Source organism: Delphinapterus leucas, chromosome 2 (assembly GCF_059928025.1).
Source record: "Delphinapterus leucas isolate spDelLeu-1000000601 "Yukka" chromosome 2, BTC_Dleu_Yukka2, whole genome shotgun sequence".
In the NCBI taxonomy this organism is placed as follows: Eukaryota; Metazoa; Chordata; class Mammalia; order Artiodactyla; family Monodontidae; genus Delphinapterus; species Delphinapterus leucas.
The window spans coordinates 81,578,049-81,596,935 of record NC_143130.1 but is presented as its reverse complement, the minus strand read 5'-3'; the positions used below and the strand labels follow the sequence as shown (position 1 = coordinate 81,596,935).

The window sequence follows — 18,887 nt, the reverse complement described above, 5'->3', positions numbered from 1 at the left end:
GCCTGTCAGTCAATCAGAAATTCACCAGTTTCAATGCATAGAGGAAATGATGAAGTGAGGCGGGAGAAATACCAGGGATCTCCTTAAGTGGCTCCAGGCGAGTGGAGGTGGCCAGACACGGGGTAGTAAGTGAGAGGAAGGCTGGGGAGGGTAGTCTTGCCGTGGCATCCACCCTCTTGCTGATGGTCAATGGTGACTGGACCAGCTGCGCAGGTGGGTACCCCTTCCTTCCTCAGCACAGGGTCCATGTCCCTCTCTTGATGCAGGGCCACCTTTTTAGATAGATGAGCCACTCCTAGGTCGAGGACTTCTGGGCCTGTGCATTTCTTTGCTGGAACTCCCGTGAAAGCAAAAACAATCCCCACTTTTCAAAATTAATATACAGACTGCCATTCAAAATCACAAATGGTTGGTGGGAAAAAAGTGAGGCGGCCAGTCCAAGTGGGGAACTGGAACACTCACAGACCCAGAATGGGGAGAGAATTAGGACATGGAAACAGGCTATTTGGAAGAAAGAGCCCAGACAGAAGGGAAGGTGGCTGGGGTGGGGTGGGGGGGTGTCTGTGGGTGGCTAAGAGGGAGGGGAGGCTGAAAGGGCCAGGAGCCTGGGTGTTTACATTTGCTTTGAAAAACAAGCGGGGACCATCTGAGGAAGAGACAAACTCAACGCAATGATGCCTGAGTCAGAAAGAGGATGGAGGCCATGACGTTGTTAGGTCTAAGCTCCAGTTCAGGTCATGGCGGGAGATGCTACTAAGGAAGCAGCGGACGGCTCCTCAGCGGGCTGATGAAGTCCATCCTGGCCGCCAAGTCTGCCGACACCAGGGCACACCTGCCTGAGGGACCGGCCCCTGACGCAGCTTCATGCACGGGGCGGAAACAGTCGCAAGATGCCACGGGCCAGGCACAGAGCAGAGGCCACTGGAGACCACAGTCTCGATCTGTACGCAACACCTCCAGCCCACACAGCGCTTCACCTGCCAAGCCCAGATGCTACCCACCAGCACATGGGGACTTGGCTTTCTCATGATGGGAGAGACAGGTCTCCAGGTTTTGTCTTTAAAGGGCCTACCCATCCCATTTCCCCTCCCTCAACCTCATCCTCCAGAGCCCAGATGCTGTGCTGGATCAAACGTTCATGTTCAGCGTTCCAAAAAAAAAAGTTGCTGTGTCTTATATTTTTATTGAGGACTGAGGGGAGAGGCTAAAACTCACCACAGGAAGTGTAGGCTGTTCCTCAAAAGTATAGGCTTGTAAGCTGCCTCTTCTGCTGGAATGATTCTTATAAAAGAAAAAAAAAAAAAACGATAATAACCTTAGGTCTCTGCTTTGTCTTTGAATGGCAGATAAGGTAGCAGGGTGGGTATGACGGGGCAGAAGAAAGAACACCCACCCCACCCACTCTCAGCCTCACTCAACACCACGCCACCCCCGCCGATGCCTTCCAACTTCCAGCTCACACTTGTCCCTCGAGTCCTAGACTGTCTCCTGGACACTTTCTCTTGAAGGTCTAACAGAGAACCCTTTATTGTGTCCAAAGCTGGATTCAGCTTTTCCCTGTCCACACCCACTCAAACCTGTTCCTTCGCAGGTATTCCTCGTCTCAGTGGGCAGCAAGGGAGGCCAGCAGCTGCCCTAGGCAGACATCGGTCAGCCCCCGATTTCTCCCCTTCCTGTCCCTTACAGCCGGGTCAGTTACCAGATCCTATGCATTCTATTTCTTCACTAGTTCTCAAATACATTTCCCTTACACTTTTTTTTAAATTTCAGGTTTTCATCCTTTATCACCTTGGCTATTACTGTGGCAACATCCTAACAGATGTGCTTGCTGCAAGTCTTATTTGCTTAAATCTACTCTCCATACCCCGTGCTGCAGCCAGAGAGCGTTCTGCAGCGCAGATTTCATCACATCATTCTCTCACTCCGAGCCCTTCGATGACTTAAATTCACTAGGATAAAATCTACAGCACAGAGCACGATGGTTAGTGAGCTTCCGGACCTGGCTCTTCCAGCTGGCTGCAGCCCTCCAATCTCACAACCCACCCTCTGGACATTCCAGATTACTTGTTTCCTGGAACTCGTATAATTTTTCTTTCCTTGTGCTTTTATATGCACGCTGTTGTTGCCATCTGAAATATTTTAGTTCTGTTACTTAATGACATTAAAATTTATAATATATGTATAAATTAAGTCAGAGGAGCCTCTGTAGGATTGTTTACAATAACAAAGAACTGTAAACAATCTAAAGTCCATCAAAGGAGACTGGAGAAATAGCTTAAGGGTTACTTGCACAAGGGAATGATGTTTGATTATTTTGTTGTTGTTGGTTTTAAAAAGAGCACACCTATATTTACTGAAATGGTCCAATGTCTATGATACGGTATGTAAAAAAAGTAAGTTACCAGAAAGTGTGCACAAGATGATCTCAGGTTAAAAAAATGATATACAAATATGTCTGTGCATGCATGTTTATGAATATGTAGAAAATGTTTAAAACTATATATGCCAAACCATTAATGGCAATTGAGGGAGCACACGTTAGAGGTAAAATGGAAGATTCAATTTTTACTTTATAGACTTCAGTACTGTTTCAATTTTTAACCATGACCATATAATACTTTAAAAATAATAAATTAATTTTTTTTGAATTAATATGCACATGGTATGAAATTCAAAAGGTACAAAAGATATATGCCCTGTTTACCCTGTTCCTCTCTTCAGAGCCGAGCAATGTTACCAGGTTTAGTTTAGTTTTCAAGAAATATGCTACACATATTTATGCTCTGTCATGTAACTAATTTTATAAATGGTAACGTACCAAAAATACTGTTCGGTACCTTGGTGTTTTCCACTGAACAATATCTCTTAGGGATTGTTCCATACAACATATACATTCAAAGATGCTTCATTCTTTTCAATGGCTGCATGGTATTTCATTGTATGGATGCCACCTTTTACTTTTTTCTTTTTTTTTTTTACCATCTTTATCGGAGTATAACTGCTCTACAATGGTGTGTTAGTTTCTGCTGTATAACAAAGTGAATCAGCTATACATATACACATATCCCCATATCTCCTCCCTCTTGAGTCTCCCTCCTACCCTCCCTATCCCACCCCTCTAGGTGGTCATAAAGCACCGAGCTGATCTCCCTGTTTTATAATTAAAAAAATAATAATAACAGGAAGAAAGGGAATAGGACCTTATGTGATTTATCACCAGCAAATCAATATAGCTTATCCTTTAAGTCTTTGACCTTTCCCACTCCTCTGACCAAAAAATAAAATGAAATGAATGGAAGATAGAATAGACGGATGGAAGAAAGGAGGGGAAGGGAGCAGGCAGGCAGACCTGCTCTTGGATATTCACACAGGCATTTACACAGAACTGTCTACATTGAAGCGTCTTAAGGGAGGTGCTAGAACAGAAGTCAGCAAACTTTCTCTGTTAAGGTCCAGATAGGAAATATTTTTTACGGGCCAAGCGGTCTCTGCTACAACTACTCAACTATGACGATCTAGTGTGACGATCTAGTGACGGTCTAGCAGCCATAGGCAATACTTAAACAGATAGGTGGGCTGTAGGCTGAAGATACTTTAACCAGCATATAACCTGCAGGCAGTCAGCCCTCCATATTTACTAACTGAATGAAAAGCAAGGAATTGCAACTGGAAATGACCACAGCATCCTCAGATGCCTCTTTGTCTTCCACTGAAAGGTCTCCCTTGATAAGGTTAGAAAGCTAGCCACAAGGACCTCGTCAGGGCAGTGTATGTTGGAGTACTTGCTTCTGGACCCCACAGACAGCAATTTTTCAAGCAGTTGCTGGAGTGAGAAGGTCATCTATCTTCTTGTTTAGTCAAAGTACATCAGCTCTTATTCACATGTGTGTTGGTGACATGTGTGGTATAGCTGAGAAGGAGAAAAGTAACCCTAAACACCCAGGACCCACCCTGGCACTCATCAGCATCATCCAGACAAAATCAACACTACTTTGTAATCACGCCTAAACACAGCAACATGTGAACACTGTCCAAGCCACAAAATACCAATTATCTCCCTATCCTGGCAGATAGAAGTGACTGCTGCTTTTTTGCTAAATATAGCTTTAGTCTCGTGACAGATAAGATTTGAGATACCCAATCACAGAATAATCTCTGTTTCCTGACAGCATCCAATGCAGGGCAAAGTCCTGCTTCCTTAAACCCTCCTCAAAATTGACTAACATGAGCCCCAATCCTTTAAGTCTTTCCTAACATACTGCTACTGAGACACTCGTGGTGTGTTTTCCCCTTGCTGAAATGAGTAATAAACCCAACTTGTTCAATTACAGGTGTGTTCCTGGCAGCCTTTGGCTGGAGGGCGCTGATTTATGTAATGGACATTTAGACTCCAATGACCATTTGGATTTTCCATGACTCTGCCTCATACTATTAGTGGGGATATTTGAAAACGGCCGTGCTGTAAAGTACCAAAGTCCCTAACACATTATTACGTGTAACTTAAGACAATTTTTTTCTCATCACAAGAAAAAAAAAAAACTTGTGAAGTGTTGGATAGTAACTAAACTTATTGTGGTTATAATTTTGCAACATATTTATAAAATCATTATGGTGTACATCTTAAACTAATACAATGTGTTATATCAACTGTATCTCAGTAAAACTGGAGGAAAAAAGATAACATTCAGTCTTTAGACACTGAATGGAATAATATATAATACAAAATCCTGAAGCTCCAACAACATCTAAGACCATCTTACTGAGCTGGATACTGGCTGGCCAGTGGCTGAATTTCCATAAACAGTGAGTCTGGCATTCAATTCTTCTGCAAGATTAGTCTGGACGTCCAAGTTATTTGATGGTGGAGATGAGGGGAAGGCCTGATGGATGTACATGGTGGCTTCATCTTCTCTTATAACTTCCCAGTTCTAAAATGAACAGAATAAGCTTAAGCCACACATACCTTAATCTACTGCTGTAACATATGTCTATCAACAAGAATGAGAAAATGATTTCTACCTCGGAAGACTCTCGGCTGTAAACACTTTCTGTTTCCTCAGATATCTGCCGCCTGGTGGTGAATGCACGCTGGGCTTGCAGTTGAATGTTACCATTCTCAGCATCTGTTAGGTTGTCCCTGTATTAGAAATGTAAAAGCCATCACCCACGTCTGAAGAGAGTTAAAGTGATAGTCAAAAATTCTGTTTTCGTTAAAAAAAAAAAACCTATATTAGATCAGAATTTATTGTTCTGGGCCAAAGGTTGCTTCAAAATGCATAGATTTAAGTCCTAGGCACAACGGTACCTGCAAGAGTACCTTATGGAGTTAAAGTTTTTGTGAAAATGTGTAATTCCTAATATTTTCATTCATCACTGTGCCTAGGATAATGTCTCCCATATATGGGCACTCAAAAAGTATTTGTTGAATGAATGAATACCTGAGAGTTTCATAAATAATTTCATTATATTATTACTTCACCATGTTCTTACAAGAGTAAAATCTAAAGTAGCTCCAGAAAGTTCATAAAACAGAAGCTTTAAGAGTTACATATACATCTTCATGAATCAGACAGTAACATTTTCCAGAACTGATCTTTAGCCAAGAGTAGATTTCCCATGTAGGAACGCAGAGGGCAGAAGGAAAGACAGTGTAAGGACACTATAATTAAAAACTTGATAGAGTACAGATTAAATGGTATCTATCTGCTTTTGATCATATACAGTAATGGACCGCTTCTGAAAAAGGACAGTAATAAAGGCGTGTCTGAATCTAGGAAAGGTATGGTTAATCAGACTGAACACCCACTCCCCGGTCATTTCTGAGTTATACTGTTCTAGCTAGTTGTGTTTAATATAGCCAGACCATAAGATCTAGAATTTTATATAGATATTTAATAACAAAATTATTGTTCATTTATTTAATGCCAGATAAGCCCAGGATAGTCAGAAGACCAGTTCTTACTGCACTGTTGCTGGAGAAAACATAGTGGTCCTAAGAGAATGCCTCACACTTTTTTCCTCCTAAATAGTTGATTTTTGCTGGCTGAAAACAACATCAACCACAGTGAAAAAAATGTGATTCTGCTCAAGTCAGGCTTGCCATAATACTGAGGTATACAACAGGAGGATGTTGCAGAAATTTATCGTGCTTTCAGTCTTGCAATCTGTACGCCATTCTACAGAGATCAATGCCTCTGTGACACGAAGAACTTGGATCATTAATTTGCTTTGGAAGGATGTGAGAAGGGAAAATATCTATGAAAGTGCTTGGACTATATCAGATACAAAATACCAAAGCCAAAAATTAGAACATTAAGGGACAAATAAGAAAAATTTTATGTCTGTGTCAAAAAGAAGAAAACTAAAGAAAGACTTCATAAGGTTATAAGGAAGGATAAGTGGAAGGATATTTGATAATAAACATGAATAATGGAAGAATTTATAAATGTTATTTACAAACATACAGTCTGATGATAATAAAAGAAAAATGTCACTGAGGAAACATAAATCAGAATACCTCAAAGGCCATTCTGTCCTTGATTTGGGTACATTGGGAAGTATGTATACATTGACCAGATTGGCAAATGGGTGTTTAACAAAAGACCTTATTATCGAGTCCTTTCAATTTTATAAATAATTTACACTTTAAAAATACCATACTGTAGAAATTAACATCTCATTATATTTTAGTAACAAACTACAAAAAAATCTCCAAGATTTTCTAAACTAGTCTCAAGAGAAAAACGTTTCTTTTGTGGTTATAATTAAAAACAGAAATAACTGGCAACTTATTAAAATAAAGAAGCAATTAGAAGGGTGGTATTTGTGACTCAAATACTTTTTAATACTATCAAATCATTTTTAAAAAGAAGCATCCATGATAGCATTTTTAAAGCCCTGGGCCATAAAAATCCTAGCATTCTTGCAGTTTTTGGATCCCCACACTATTATGAATCCATTTGAGCCATTTGAGCCATGACTTCAAAATGAAAACTAGTGGTCCAAAAGTATTCAGATTACAAACATGAAAGTCATCACATACTGAAGGGTTGGTCTTTTCCACTGTGTTCTTCTAGATTCATGGTTTACATAGTAGGTCCTTCCAAGAATATCCTGCCTCTCTTCCCATCCTGGAGGTAGAGGGGAAGGTTCTTGTTGCTGCTGCAAATGGCAAGCAGCATCTGGTTGGTCCAAAACCACCCAGCCAGGCTGAAAAACAGAAAGGTAACAATTAAGTGTGTGCTTAATTTTTTTAACCTTATAAATTATGCTAGAGGAAGTTTTAAAAGAGATTTAGCACACCCAGTTCCAGAAACTATGCAAAGACAGAATTAGCACATTGTCAACTTTTAAGACCATAATAGGAATATCTTATGATAATGAAGATTTTTTTTTTGCAAAATGATAACATTTAAATTTTGCTTGAAAAACATTTTTTTGGAAAAAATTTAAAACATGTCTAATAGGAGAAAAAGGACACAGAAAACTTTCAAATAAACAAACAGCACTGGAAGGCACTAAGAAATTGAAAAGCATAGTTTAACCTTACTCTATTCTCTAACTTATAAACAGGGATAATATCTTATTGGGCATTGTCTCTCCCACAGAGAAAGCACCTTGTTTATGGTGGAAATAAACAACTCTCTGAAACCTGAAAAAAAAAATCACTGGATGAAGGTCAAATATGTAGAGGCATGATAGGGAAGGGCAAATGATTTAGAAATAATTGAGTGATGGAAAAGCCATGATGATTCTCTGGTCTGACTTTTCTCTTTCTCCTCTGGACCATGGAAAGGCATTGTGGTCAGGTCATAAAACAGTCAAAGAAAGAAAGTTTTGTTTTGTTTTATTTATATGCTAGGAAGGCACTGGAAATTTCCTCTGAGACTAGCAAGGGGCAAACATACAAAAACCCTTAGCTAGGGTAGTTATAGAGTAAGGAATTATTTGAAAAGGATAGCGAGGGTTAGTGACATGCTTTCATACAAGAAACCTCATAACAGAAAAGGCAGTCAGTAAAAGGTTCTGCTAAACATCAACATGGTTAGGAAGCACAAATACACTAGTGATGAAAACTTAAAAATTCTCCTAAAGGGACACAAAAGAAGACCTGAATGAATGAAGAGACATAATGTGATCTTGGCTAGGAAGATTTAATCTCAGAAAGGTGTCAATTCTCCCCAAGTTAATTTATAAAGTTGCCAAGATTCCAATAGAACTACATTATGGATTTTTTTTGAAAATAACAAGGCAAGGCAATTTTCAAGTTCAAATAGAAATAAAAACAAGCAAGAATAATCAGCACAGTTCCAAAAAAGTAGAGTGAAGATTAACTTTATCAGATAAAACATACCACAAACCACAATAATGAATAGAATTGGAAAACTCAGAAAGAATCACATTTATAGGAATTTAGTATATGATAAAGACATTTCAAATTTGTGAGAAGATAGGCAAATTACTTAGAAAAAAAGAAAAAAAATATCTGGGTTTCTACCTCATACCTTATAACCAGAATGTTACAGATTAAGCAATATTTAAAATGTTAAAAAGTAAAACCAAAATGTATTAGAACAAACCTGGGGATATTAAAAAAATATATTCTAAGAGTGGAGGAGCCATTAAGTATGACATCAAACCTGGAAGGCATAAAAGAGATTGAGTGATTTGATTACAACCCCCCAAATACGTACATGGCAAAAACTACTAAATCGAAGTTAAAAAAAAAAAAGGCAAGCTGGGGAACATATTTGGTACCATAATAATAGGTAAAAAAATCATTTCCTTAATATATAGAGAGCCTTTTGTTCTAGACATTGGGGATCTAGCACTGGAGGACGGTGGTGTGCCAGTCAGTTGACGGCTTAGAAGATGGAAGAGAATGCTTCTATGTTGGAAGGTGGGTTCTGAAGAGGAAGGGTCAAGGAGAAGAGCTGGGAAGAAAAGAAATGTTTTCTGGGATAAAAGGATAGGGGTTTCTGCAGCAAGGTTGGTTTCTTCTGGCTAGCTCCAGTGGGAAGGTTAGAGACTGAGGCAGAAAGGAAGGTGAGGTGTAGGAGAGAGGAAGACAGACAGAATTATTCTGGGAAAAGGAATCTGGATTGGAAGTAAAACAGACTCCTTTTCTTTCTTAGCCTATTTTCTTCTTTATATCTTCTATGGGAACTGATATCTCGTTAATTTCTTTTCCTTCTTTTTATTGCCCAAACTCCATTCTCTCTCCCTTCCCTCTAATCCCTTACTTTTTCTCTCCATAAATGTTTACCTTCCTTCTCTCTCTCCTTTCCTTTCCTTTAAATGATCATGATATAGGATCTATATATCTAAAAATTTGTCTTGCACACATTAAATCACATTTTACTTCTCTGGTCTCAATTTCAAAAGTGTTAGAGTTGAACTTTTATATTTCACGCTCTTGAAAAAAAAGACATTAAAAAAATATGGTCACTGATTATTTTTCTGCAGATTAATAAAATTTATTAATAAAAGCGTTCTCGCTTCTGCTGTGAAGGATTATGAAAATATTCAGAGCTTGGAAAATGGTACCAAAAATATTTCTTTAAAATCTTCTTAAAGACTTCTCTTTTTTTTTTTTTTTGCTGTACGCGGGCCTCTCACTGCTGTGGCCTCTCCCGTTGGAGCACAGTCTCCGGACGCACAGGCTCAGCGGCCGTGGCTCACAGGCCCAGCCGCTCCGCGGCATGTGGGATCTTCTCGGACCGGGGCACGAACCCGTGTACCCTGCATCGGCAGGCAGACTCTCAACCACTGCGCCACCAGGGAAGCCCAAAGATTTCTCTCTTAAAGGTCTACTTATTGAATTTATGTTACCCAAGTAAACTTGTGAAGGGGGAAAAAAACTAAGTAAGGGCCTATTTTTTAAAAACCCGTTTCAGTTCCAAGAGGAAGTATAGTTACACATTTGAACACTGTTTAGAAAGAATGAGTTTTCATTTTCTGTCGAGAATGCCTCCCTATTAAACATGTATCAGCTAATATTCTTCACAAAATAATTTTCTAAGTATCAATGTATGTTACTTTATTACTAACCTCAAAGCTAATACGCAACTGCCCACAATTTAGCGGAGTCAAAGTCCAGAAAGAAAGCATTTAGAGGTACAACAAACATTATATTATACGGTAATTGTGTAAAATACATACAACTAAACCTAAAGTTACAAGGGGTGCAAAAATCAAATATTACACAATTATCTATTATAGCCACACTTTATTGTACTAGGGCATACACTGCCTAAGAGTGAGCCTCTTCTGAAAATTACAATTGTTTTCTTTAAATGGTAGGATTTTATATATTCAGTCACAAACTAAATGTCAAAGACAAGACTTCTCTGGTCATCAGCTACACAGAAGATAAATAAGCACAGATTCATGTGTTTGAATTCCTAGGGCCTTTCATAAATAAACTCCTACATGCTTACATCTACTGAAATTATAAGGTGCATTCTGAGGGAATTCAAACATTGAGACATGAGACCACAAAATGAAGTGAAGCAGCTCTACCCGCAGAAACTGAACTGTGAATAAGGTACCTGTGATACGTGCGTGTGGGCAAAACTTGGAGCAGGTTACCAAATAATGAAATGCTGTTAAAAATTTTTTAAGTTACTAAATAAAGAGTTTTCTTTCTTTACAGCAGACATCCTTCATTTCAAACAGAATTCCATCATTCAGGTTTCCCTGTGCACCAAAATGCCAGGTACAGAAAATTCTACTCAATAAATTTCTAAATTAAAAAAAAAAGACTGTTATATGACAAATCAGAGAAAAACTAAAATGAAAAACAAGGTAATCAAATAATGGAATTAGACTTAAGAGAGGATACCAAGTTCTCTGATTGCCAGAGTAAGGGCTAACTACAGTCTATGATTTAAAGAAAAGTAGTTCTTTCTTTCTGTTATTATGAATTCCCCAACAAAGTAAAGTCTCATTAGTGCATATAAAAAATTCCCAGAAAGCTTTGTTGCAAAAGCACTACTTGTCCTCGAACTTTCTTTCTCAAGACGTTTGGGTGTGTGATGCAGAGCCCAGCACTGGGGAAGGGTCCCTCAGCCTTACAGTTCTGGAGACTTCAGCAGACCTTGATCAAAGAGGCATGACTGTTGAGGAAGCCACACATACAAAACCCTCCAGAGCAGACTGAGGCCATCACACTGGGTGCTTTCAGTCAATGTGGTAGAATAAGGTGCTATCTTTTGATGATAAGGTTCCTTCAGTGGGAACCTCAAGGGGCAAATGTTTTTGTTCCCTTTTCAGATCATGAATTTTTGTGCTGGAAGAAACCTCAGAAGTCATCTGGTACAACCCTGTCACTCTGTAAAGGAAGAACCTGAGGTCCAGAGAAGGTCAGACACTCACATGGTCACTCAACTCACAAGCAGCAGAGCTTGCAACTAAGACTCCAGGCTCCAAATCCCTGTCCAATTCTATTCCAAGTACATACTCTCTGCCTCTTCTTCACGCACCCCAAAGGCAGGTGGTTCTGCCCAAATCCTTGACTGGACTTCCTCTTATTCTGTCATCCGTGAAGATGGTTAAATTCTTCTGGCCTCCCATAAATGTGGCTTTTTATTAGATGACTTATATTCTCTCCCTCTCTCTCTCTTTGTCTCCTCCTTTTCTATGAGCCCTCCTGCCCACTCCCACCCCAAGCATGATAGGAAAAGTAACAGGAATTATATTTCATAGAAGAGTTCCTAATTAGTAGAGCCTCCTCAAATATTCCACATATTTAACTTACAAATACTAAATTGTGTTCTTACTTTAATGGAGGGGGAACATGACATCGTTTTAGAAAACTCTGAAAAACTAGAAACAGTTAATGACTTAATTACAACAAATGCTTTCATTTATAAACATTACAACCTCTATTCCCTAACCCTTAAGAATGCCATCAGTAATGGCCACTCATTCTACAGAAATATCCTTAGCGGAAAGAAATGTTTAACAAATTCTTGGGTAAAATAAACAAATGTCCAGGGAAGTAATTTTTATTTCACACATTAACTTCATTTGAATAGTTATTTTTTCTTCGGAGTATAGTAAAATAAGAAATTAGATATTTTCTTTTTAGTTTAACCAAATATTTATAAAATCTCACCTCTAATTCCTCAGCCTGTTCTGTGTTATCTTCTGAGCCACTGGTTTTAGGTAAGTAAGTCATTTTTAATCTCAGATAACCTTTAACTCTTGATTTGTGACTGTAGAAAAGAAAATAATAATTCACAAAATTTTAATACTAAGAAGAAAAGCACTCATTTAATAAGAGTTTACTGAACATCTACTAGCTACTAGAGGAGATTCAAAGACAAGTTCCAGTGCAGAAGATATTTAAGAAAAGGAATAGATGGTGGAGAAAAAGGAACATCCATAAATAAATAATTGTTATGAGATAAATAAGGAACTATGGAAGTTTAAGTGAAAGATCAGAGAGAATTTGAAAGAGAAGTTGGCATTTGAGTTGGGGCTAGAAGACTGGGGAGGATTTTGATCTGTGGCAGTGAAGGGAAAGGCATATGAGTAGAGAAGAGAGCAAAAACAAGGAAATAGATGGGAAACCTGGGGTACAGTTAAGGAAATGGCAGTAGCTGAGATTGGCTGAATTACAGGATACATAAAGGGAGTGGAAATGGTCCAGCTGATGAGATCCATGTGAAATAAGAGAACGTTTAGATTTTATTTTGCATAGAATTTTGGGAATAGGGAAAGTCATCCTCAGAGATGTGCTTTAGGGATAATAATCTAGCCATGTTGTATAAGATGACAGAAAAGTGGAGAGCAAGGATGGATAACTGCCTGAAACCTAGTGTCTTTGACAGCTGTTTGAATCTGTCATACGTTAATTTACCTCACCTGTTTTCATATTGTATCTTGTATCACCTCTTTGAATAATGAGTTGTCTAAGTTAAGGGCTGCTGCCCAGTGTAGTAACATTTAAGGATTTTAAAACCTGTCTTTCTTAAGCTTCTAACTGAAGACCTAACTCTGTCTATTGCCCCCACCAAATCTAGCATTCTGTTTACTTAAGAAATCCTTGCTTGTCCTAGCTTTCTGTATAGCTTTTTGGGTATTTTTTTAAAATAGATTTCAGTTATGTAATATGACATAAAAGTCATAATCTTTTATCCTGTCTTCAAGAGATACTCCCCTACCCCACCTCACCGCCAATGCCTCCCTTAAGCTTTTTCCCAGGCCACTAACGTGACTCCTGTCTCCATAGTTAAGGAGGTGTGAACACTCTCACTTGTTATAAAAGATGGATACAGAAAACTTACTCAGATAATATTTTATAGGAGAGTTTCTCCACAATGATAGGTTTTATTATGTTTTTCCAACTAGATAATATGCCTGTGGGTTTGGGCTTAGTGATGCTCAAAAAAATCTAAGAATGTAGTTGGATAAAGCTCTTTCTGCACTTGCAGTAATACCCAGTGCAGACAGAAGATGTGTTTTGAAGATAAAGATACTGGAAAGCATTTGACAAATTTAAAAGCAGGTTACTAGAGCAACCAAATAAGAGAAGAAAGAAATATTTAGTTATTCTTGATAGAGAGATGTCACAGTCAGTCCAAAATTAAAGGAAGAAAAGAGACTTATATTGCAAGACTTCTAGAGAAATTAAATATGTGGTTTCTCTTATAGATGGTAAATATGAACACAGTCAGAAAGCACTGTCCCCTTTATTTTAATAATTTATATTACAATGAATACTTAAAAATTTTGATTAAAAATATAAAATATTTTAATCAAAAATTTTACTAAGTTCCCATACTATATTTTTCAATTGCATTTTCTAGTTTTAAAAACAAAACATATAATGTTGTTTTCACAGATTTCCTTCCTCTGCTTTACTCTGCCCTTTCTGACAGTAAAGCCACATACACATCTTCACTAGATTTTACTTGATTCTGTGGTTCAGAAGATCAAAAGGAGTTTTATTTACAGCTTAAACTTAAAAATTTTGACAAAAATAAAGTAATTCAGTTTAGGAAAATGGAATTATGAACAGGGTTGTAAATTATAGTCTTTGCTCATGTTATTTTCTCTAAATATTTGAGTTTTCTGAAATATCTTTTTTAAATGAAAGTATGCTAAATGTAGTTATATATCCCTGAAAATGGTTTTGTGCGTATCAAGTTGGATTTTTTTTTTGGCTGTGCTATACAGCTTGCAGGATCTTACTTCATGGACCAGGGACTGAACCAGGGCCATGGCAGTGAAAGTGCTGAGTCCCAACCACTGGATCACCAGGGAATTCCCTGGATGTTTTTTTTACATGAATTGATGTTTGTGATTTTTTAAAGCGCAGTATGGCAAAATTACATATACTGTAAGATATAAAATATATATAAACGAATGACAAATTTCATTCTCATAGTATGATAAATATAAGGGAGACAAGTCTTTCCCAAAGGGGTATGATCACTTTTTTGTATTTTCAGAATTTTTGCACTGTGCATATATTACTTTTTAATCAGAAATAGTAAAAAAGCTTTTAAAAACTAATATTTATATGTAGCTTATTTACAAAGGTTGAAACAATTTCCAAAGAGGCTACTGTAAGGTATAAAGAGATTAAAAAAAATTTCATATGTTATTATTTTATATTTACTGACCTTCTTGGGTGAAGAACAAAATCCTTAAATGTATATGGTCTCTCCATTCTTGGATTTTCTGTCTAGAATAAAACAGTGGGTTTTTAAGATACATCTGTAACACCAAAAATATATACTTTTCAAGAATATCCATTAACTATGACCTAAGGCATAATCGAAGTTAGAGGTGAGAAAAAAGTAGCTTTAGCTTATTAAACGGTAACAGTTGGTAATTTGACAGCACTTTCACTTTCCTGCACTGTAGGAATTGCACCTGGCATCACAACTCAGTATAAAACTAGCTGAGCAGGTGTGTCGTGAAGACAAAGGGAGGGTAAAAGTGGAAAAACAGTAGAGAATGGTTAGTATGCTTGCGCCCCGAAGAAATATGGAATATGTACAATGTCAGCAGGCTGGCGTGGTTAGACCATAGAGACAGTTCTAGGAGAACAAAAAAGTAAGCAGCTTGGAAAATAAGACTGGATTAAATTCATTATCAAAAGCTTGCAATGTCTAAAGACTACAGAGAGACAATAAACATCTGAAAAGACTGATAAAGAAGTATTACTTCTCTTTCTTATCAAGCTCAGCAGCCCTTTGTTTTTATTCTCCTTTACTTCTCTGCTGCACTTTGCATTGTTAACTACCCATTCAGCCGTGAAACTCTTAAATTCTCATGACATCATTTTACTTCGTTCTTTTCGGATTTCTCCTGGTCTGTCTTCTCTTTCTCCTCTGACAGACCCACACTGATGAACGTTCAATGTTTTAGCCTTCAATGCTCTCATCCCTCTCGTTTGGACAGCCCATTCTTCTCAGACATTCTGCGGTTACCTTAACAATGATAGCTCTCAATCCTTCCAGACCCTTTTCCCTACACCACTTATTTTATATCTCTGTCAGCTGCCCACTTTAAGCTTTCATTTTTCTTGTTTACTACTGATATGCAATATGGCCAAAAATAAATTTATCATATCTCAAAAAAAATGGCTTTCCTCCTATGTTTTTTACTTGAGATACCACCCTTATCTCGCAAGTTCAACTTGTATTATCTTTACTTTTTGCTTAATTTTATTTTTTTCAACTGGAGATCCATGTTAAAAACCTGATCCAGTAATGTTATGTTATGAAATGTTCCCTGCATCTGTCTGTTTTCTTCTGTTGCTATATGCTTGGTCCAGGTTCAGTTTCATGCCCATATTGTTGTAATTGATCTTAGTTTCTTTTTGTGAGACTAAGCTCTCCCCATTCTAGTTATTCAATACAATATTTCCAAAGTGATCTTCCTCAAACAATGCTTTCATGATGTCAACCAACTTCAGTGGCTCTCTATTTCTTACTGGGGTTCATGTAAGGGAATTTTTTTTTTTTTTTTTTTTTTGCGGTACGCAGGCCTCTCTCTCACTGCTGTGGCCTCTCCCATTGCGGAGCACAGGCTCTGGACGCGCAGGCTCAGCGGCCATGGCTCACGGGCCCAGCCGCTCCACGGCATGTGGGATCTTCCCGGGCCAGGGCACGAACCCGCATCCCCTGCATCGGCAGGCGGACTCAACCACTGCGCCACCAGGGAAGCCCACGTAAGGGAATTTTGAAAATAAAATGGAAAACTGAGATGAGTTTTCAGAAAGTAATATGCTCAAGAAATAATAGCAGTATACACTTCACAAATCAAATATTTACATTTACTATATTGTGTATCTGTAAGTATTTATTAAAATAAAAAGAATAAACATAAAAAGTAAAATCATGGACATCTATACTAACCGGTAATGGATAAAGAGGAACATCCACTTGACCTAGGAAATCATCTCTTGTCTACAAAAGAAAGAAGAAAAAATGACATTAGGAATATGCTTGATCTTTTTGGAAAACTTTGATGAGCTATTGTCATCATTCACAAAAATACATCGAAGTTTTTTGTTTGTTTGTTTAACCCTATGAAGTATCAATGAAAAAATCAATGGAAAATAAAAGGTAATATGTTACAACTTCTGGTAATGGCAGAATGGAGTATATTAGATTGCTCCTTCTGAAGATAATAACTATACACTCTGAAAATATATCAAAACAACTATTTGAAAGCACCACAGAGTGACCAAAAGTAAGCAGAAACTGGAAGTCAATCCTTGAAAGAATGAACTGTACTAGGTAGGATTCCTGTTCATATGGCTTTTCACCTGGTAGTACTCCACAGTTCATATGGTGGAATGATTGGAACTCAAAGAGAAATCTGAAATCTTACTCATTTGAGGAGTCCAAAGACTTACTTTGAAGTCAACAGTCTAACTGGAAAGTGAGGGGGACAACCCCTGAAAGGAAGAAGACACACGAGTCCCTTCAAATCTACGTATAAACTCTATCCAAATTCCTAGCTGATCCCTGAACTGCATATGTGAAAGGCAACAGCTGGAAGGCTGAAAGGACTCAGCATAGATTTCACAGTTGATGTTCACCTAAGGGGAGCTAGCATTTAGAGTTCAGCTAAGTTAATAACCTGCTAGAACAAAAATCAACACTCTTTAGGGAAAGATAACAAAACTCACTGTATCCATCATGTGCCACACACACTGTCCAATATACATTAAAAATTACTAAACATGCAAAGAAATAGAAAAATGTGACCCAGTAGCAAGAGAAAAGGTAATTAATAGAAACTGACCACAAGATAAGCCAGATCTTGGAATTAGCAGACAGGAAAGTGAAAGTAGCTATTATAAAGATGTTCAAGGACATAAAATGGAAAATAAGGTCATAATAAATGAATGGATGGGGAATCTCAGCAGTGAAATGGAAACTATAAAAGGGAATTAAATGTATATTTTGAAATATATATAGAACTGAAAAATAGAATAACTGAATTAAAGATCAGTGGATCTGCTTAACGTATGATTGAAAATAACTAGAGAAAAGTTCTGTGAACCTGAAGATATATCAAAAGAATTTGTATAATATGAAAAATAAAGAGGACTTGTGGTAAAATATCAAGCAGCATAATATATGTGTAAGTGAAGTTCCAGAAAGATAGGAGGGGAAGGAAGAGAAAAAAGAAAGAGAGAGAGAGAGAAGAGAGAAAAATATTTAAAGAATAAAATCACCACCTTCCCCAAATGTTAACATCTTACATAACCATAGCACAATGATCAAAACTAGGCAAAATATTTTTAGAGGAAATATTAACACTTTTATTTATTCATTCTTTTATTCTTAAACTTTTTTAATTGTTAAAAAAAAACCTATACACGTAACAGACAGTAAATATCTGTCACCCATAATCTTTATCAATTTAAAGTAAGCTTATGAAAACCTTGGCCCTGCAATCACAGTTCCCGAAGGGCACTAGAGTTAACTGTTAAGTAACTTCTCTGAGATTTTTTTTCCTGCATGCATCCACCCACATACTTAAATTTTTTAAAATTGAGGTATAATTGACATACAACATTACATTAGTTTCAGATGTACAACATAATGATTCAATATTTGGATATATTGCAAAATAATCACCATAATAAAACTAGTTAACATTGGGTACCTTACATGGTTACAGAATTTTTGTTTCCTGTGATGAGAACTTTTAAGATTTACTCTCTCAGCAACTTTCAAGTATGTTATACAGTATTATTAGCTGTAGTCACCAGGCTGTAATTATGTCCTCATGACTTATTTATTTTAAAACTGTAAGTTTGTATCTTTTGACCCCCTTCACTCATTTACCCCACTCCTCATCCCCTGCCTCTCTGACAACCACCAATCTGTTCTGTATGAGCTTGGTTTTTGTTTGTTTTGTTTTTAGATTCCACATATAAGTGACAGCATACATTATTTGTCTTTCTTTGATTTATTTCACTTAGCATAATGCCATCAAGGTCCATCCATGTTGTTGCAAATGGAAAGACTTCATTCTTGTTTTTATGGTTAATATTCCATTGTATGTGTATGTATATATACATATACATCTATTGATGGACACGTAGGTTGTTTCCATAGCTTGGCTATTGTAAATAATACTGCAATGAACGTGAGAGTGCATGTATCTTTTCAAGTTGGTGTTTTTGTTTTCTTTTGATAAATACCCCAAAGTGGAATTGCTGGATCATATGGTAGCTCTATTTTTAATTTTTTGAGGAATCTCCATACTGTTTTCCATAGTGGCTGCACCAACTTAGATTCCTACCAATAGTGCATAAGGGTTCCTTTTCTCTACATCCTTGCCAGCACTTGTTATTGACTTTTTGAAAATAGCCATTCTGACAGGTGTGATATGATAGCTCATTGTGC

At 37.4% G+C, this 18,887-nt stretch overlaps 1 protein-coding gene across 2 annotated transcripts in view; it reads right to left on the bottom strand.

Moving 5' to 3' along the window:
- The window catches only part of NEDD4 (NEDD4 E3 ubiquitin protein ligase), a 160,530-nt gene that overhangs the window by 36,200 nt on the left and 105,443 nt on the right, over window positions 1-18,887 (bottom strand). For both annotated transcript variants that reach the window (XM_022579560.3, XM_022579563.3), the window contains 7 exons: window positions 16,377-16,427; window positions 14,634-14,695; window positions 12,119-12,218; window positions 7,043-7,209; window positions 5,020-5,137; window positions 4,761-4,928; window positions 1,216-1,281 (listed from right to left, as the gene is read on the bottom strand). In XM_022579560.3, coding sequence (XP_022435268.2) covers window positions 1,216-1,281; window positions 4,761-4,928; window positions 5,020-5,137; window positions 7,043-7,209; window positions 12,119-12,218; window positions 14,634-14,695; window positions 16,377-16,427 — 732 coding nt within the window. The remainder of the gene's footprint in view (window positions 1-1,215; window positions 1,282-4,760; window positions 4,929-5,019; window positions 5,138-7,042; window positions 7,210-12,118; window positions 12,219-14,633; window positions 14,696-16,376; window positions 16,428-18,887) is intronic.